General features: G+C 41.8%; 1 protein-coding gene across 1 annotated transcript in view; it reads right to left on the bottom strand.

Moving 5' to 3' along the window:
• Positions 1–1311: 1311 nt before the first annotated feature.
• Positions 1312–2002, bottom strand: part of LOC123137202 (cell division control protein 48 homolog E-like) — a 3174-nt gene continuing 2483 nt past the window's right edge. Inside the window, exon 2 of the mRNA XM_044556846.1 lies at positions 1312–2002. This exon is cut by the window's right edge and continues 1 nt beyond it. Coding sequence (XP_044412781.1) covers positions 1548–2002 — 455 coding nt within the window. The 3' untranslated portion in view covers positions 1312–1547.

The following is a 2002-nucleotide window of genomic DNA, read 5'->3' as shown; positions in this document are numbered from 1 at the left end:
TGTGATCCTATTTATTTGAATTGTCTCTGATATTATCAATATGCTGGTTGCTTATTATATGGACGAGGGTGTTTCTAATTTTCCAGGTGCACCAAAGAGCACAGGCACAAACTGCACTGCAAGTTAAATTTGTGGCTGCTCTTAGCGATTGAATGCCAAATGAGACCTTTCTCTACGTCCGTTTGAGCGACAAGTAATTCCGGACAGAGGGAGTATTTGTTAGCTTTGAACCGAGAAGGTCCCTCAATCATAGCATAATATGAACCAATGGCTTCCCTGCCGAAACCGAAGAAATCCTCTGGCGGGTTCCTTATCTTTACTTGAGCAAGAGTAGAGTGCTTTTTTAACAGAAACCCAAAAATTAGCCACATATTCATAATCAGTGCCCAATGTGGAGCCAGAAAAGGGTAATTTCCCAGATATTCTTAGTAACTTTTTTTGGAAATGGAGACAAGGCCCCGGCCTCTGCATCATGAAGATGCATGCAGCCATAGATATTCTTAGTAACTACACAATCCTTTTTTAAGAACAACAACTAAGCAATCAAAGAAGCAGGTGATGAATGCACAGTTTCAGTTTGTGAGCAAAAGACACGATCCTCTCCTTTATTCATCTTTCCCCTTTTCAGGTTGTCCATGGTCATCATTTTGTTATGAGATACTAGCCAGAGGAAATTCTCAACTTCTGAAGGTACTTTATTCAAATGCAAGGTGCTTAGGGTGGTGCTAGTCAACACAGCCCGTGGAGCAGGCGGGCAGCAAAGGTACTACATGGAGAACATCAAAGGTTTGTATCTCTTCTTAGGAGTAAGTTTATGGCACAATAGACAATTCAACTATATAAATTGTATTGTCTTCAGCTGCCGCGACAGCGGATGTCAAAGGTAGCCCTTGCAGTGAATAACTATTCAACATCAACATGAATAATCTATTACCTTGCAAATTATTTCAGTTATGCTGGAGAATCCAAAAAATTGTTTTGGTGCATTGCAGAAACTTTCAGCTACTACTAAACTAATTTGTCAACATTCTGGAGAGGCTGCGGCATTTCTCAGTAGAGGTTTAATCATTTTTGCGGAAAAAAGAGGTGCGGTATAACAGAAGATTTTTGAACTAGTACATTTACAAGAAAGAAAAATATCATCACATATAACGCTAAATTGCTAATGCCCTTGATGGAGCCTCTAGAGAACAAGAGAATTGTAACTGGAATAGGAGACGAGGAAATGTTTTTTCTTTCTTTTACGTGGAGGATACAATCTTCAAACTTCAGTATATATATAAGTATATCACAACACTGCACATACAAATATCAGAGTTTTGCTTTGGTACACCCTCATTAAAAGTTTGCACCACTCTTAAAGTTACTTAAAGAGGGTATTCTCATGCATTCAGGACCAACTAATTCTACATCCTACTTTCCCAATGCATCAAACAAGATATCAGAACAATCCAATATTTTTGATTGAAAGGGTATCTTATATAATCTTCCTATATGTCTTACAGATGCATAATATAATACAGTAAGTTCATGGCACAACAGACAATTTAACTATACAGATCATCTTCTTCAGCTGCTGTGGTAGAGGATGCGAAAGGATCTGTCGCAGAGGTAGTTCCTGCCGCCGGCTGATCAGCGAACCGGAACTCGGTGCCAAAACCACGGGACTGCTGCAGCGTCTGAGCAAAGGCCTGGTATTTGCGAATATCAGCATCGCTCACACTCCGGCGTGCATACCTCATGCTCTCCTCGAAGTGAGCAGCCTTGATCTCGTCCACCTCGTCTTCCTCCATGGCTTCAGGGTTTTCCTTCAGCCGCCTCTCCTTTTCCATGTCCTTCTCAATGTTCTCTCTGATGGCGTATTTGCACGCACGCTGGCAGATTTCCGTGATGTCTGCGCCGCTGAACCCTTGCGTGTATTTAGCGAGTGCATTCAGGTCGACGTCCTTGGCCACAGGAGACTTCCTGAGGCAGGCCCTGAAGATCTGGAGTCTGGATTCAA

The sequence above is a fragment of the Triticum aestivum genome, chromosome 1A (genome assembly GCF_018294505.1).
Source record: "Triticum aestivum cultivar Chinese Spring chromosome 1A, IWGSC CS RefSeq v2.1, whole genome shotgun sequence".
In the NCBI taxonomy this organism is placed as follows: Eukaryota; Viridiplantae; Streptophyta; class Magnoliopsida; order Poales; family Poaceae; genus Triticum; species Triticum aestivum.
Note: the sequence above shows the minus strand (reverse complement) of the source record. Positions and strands in the feature narration are given on the sequence as shown.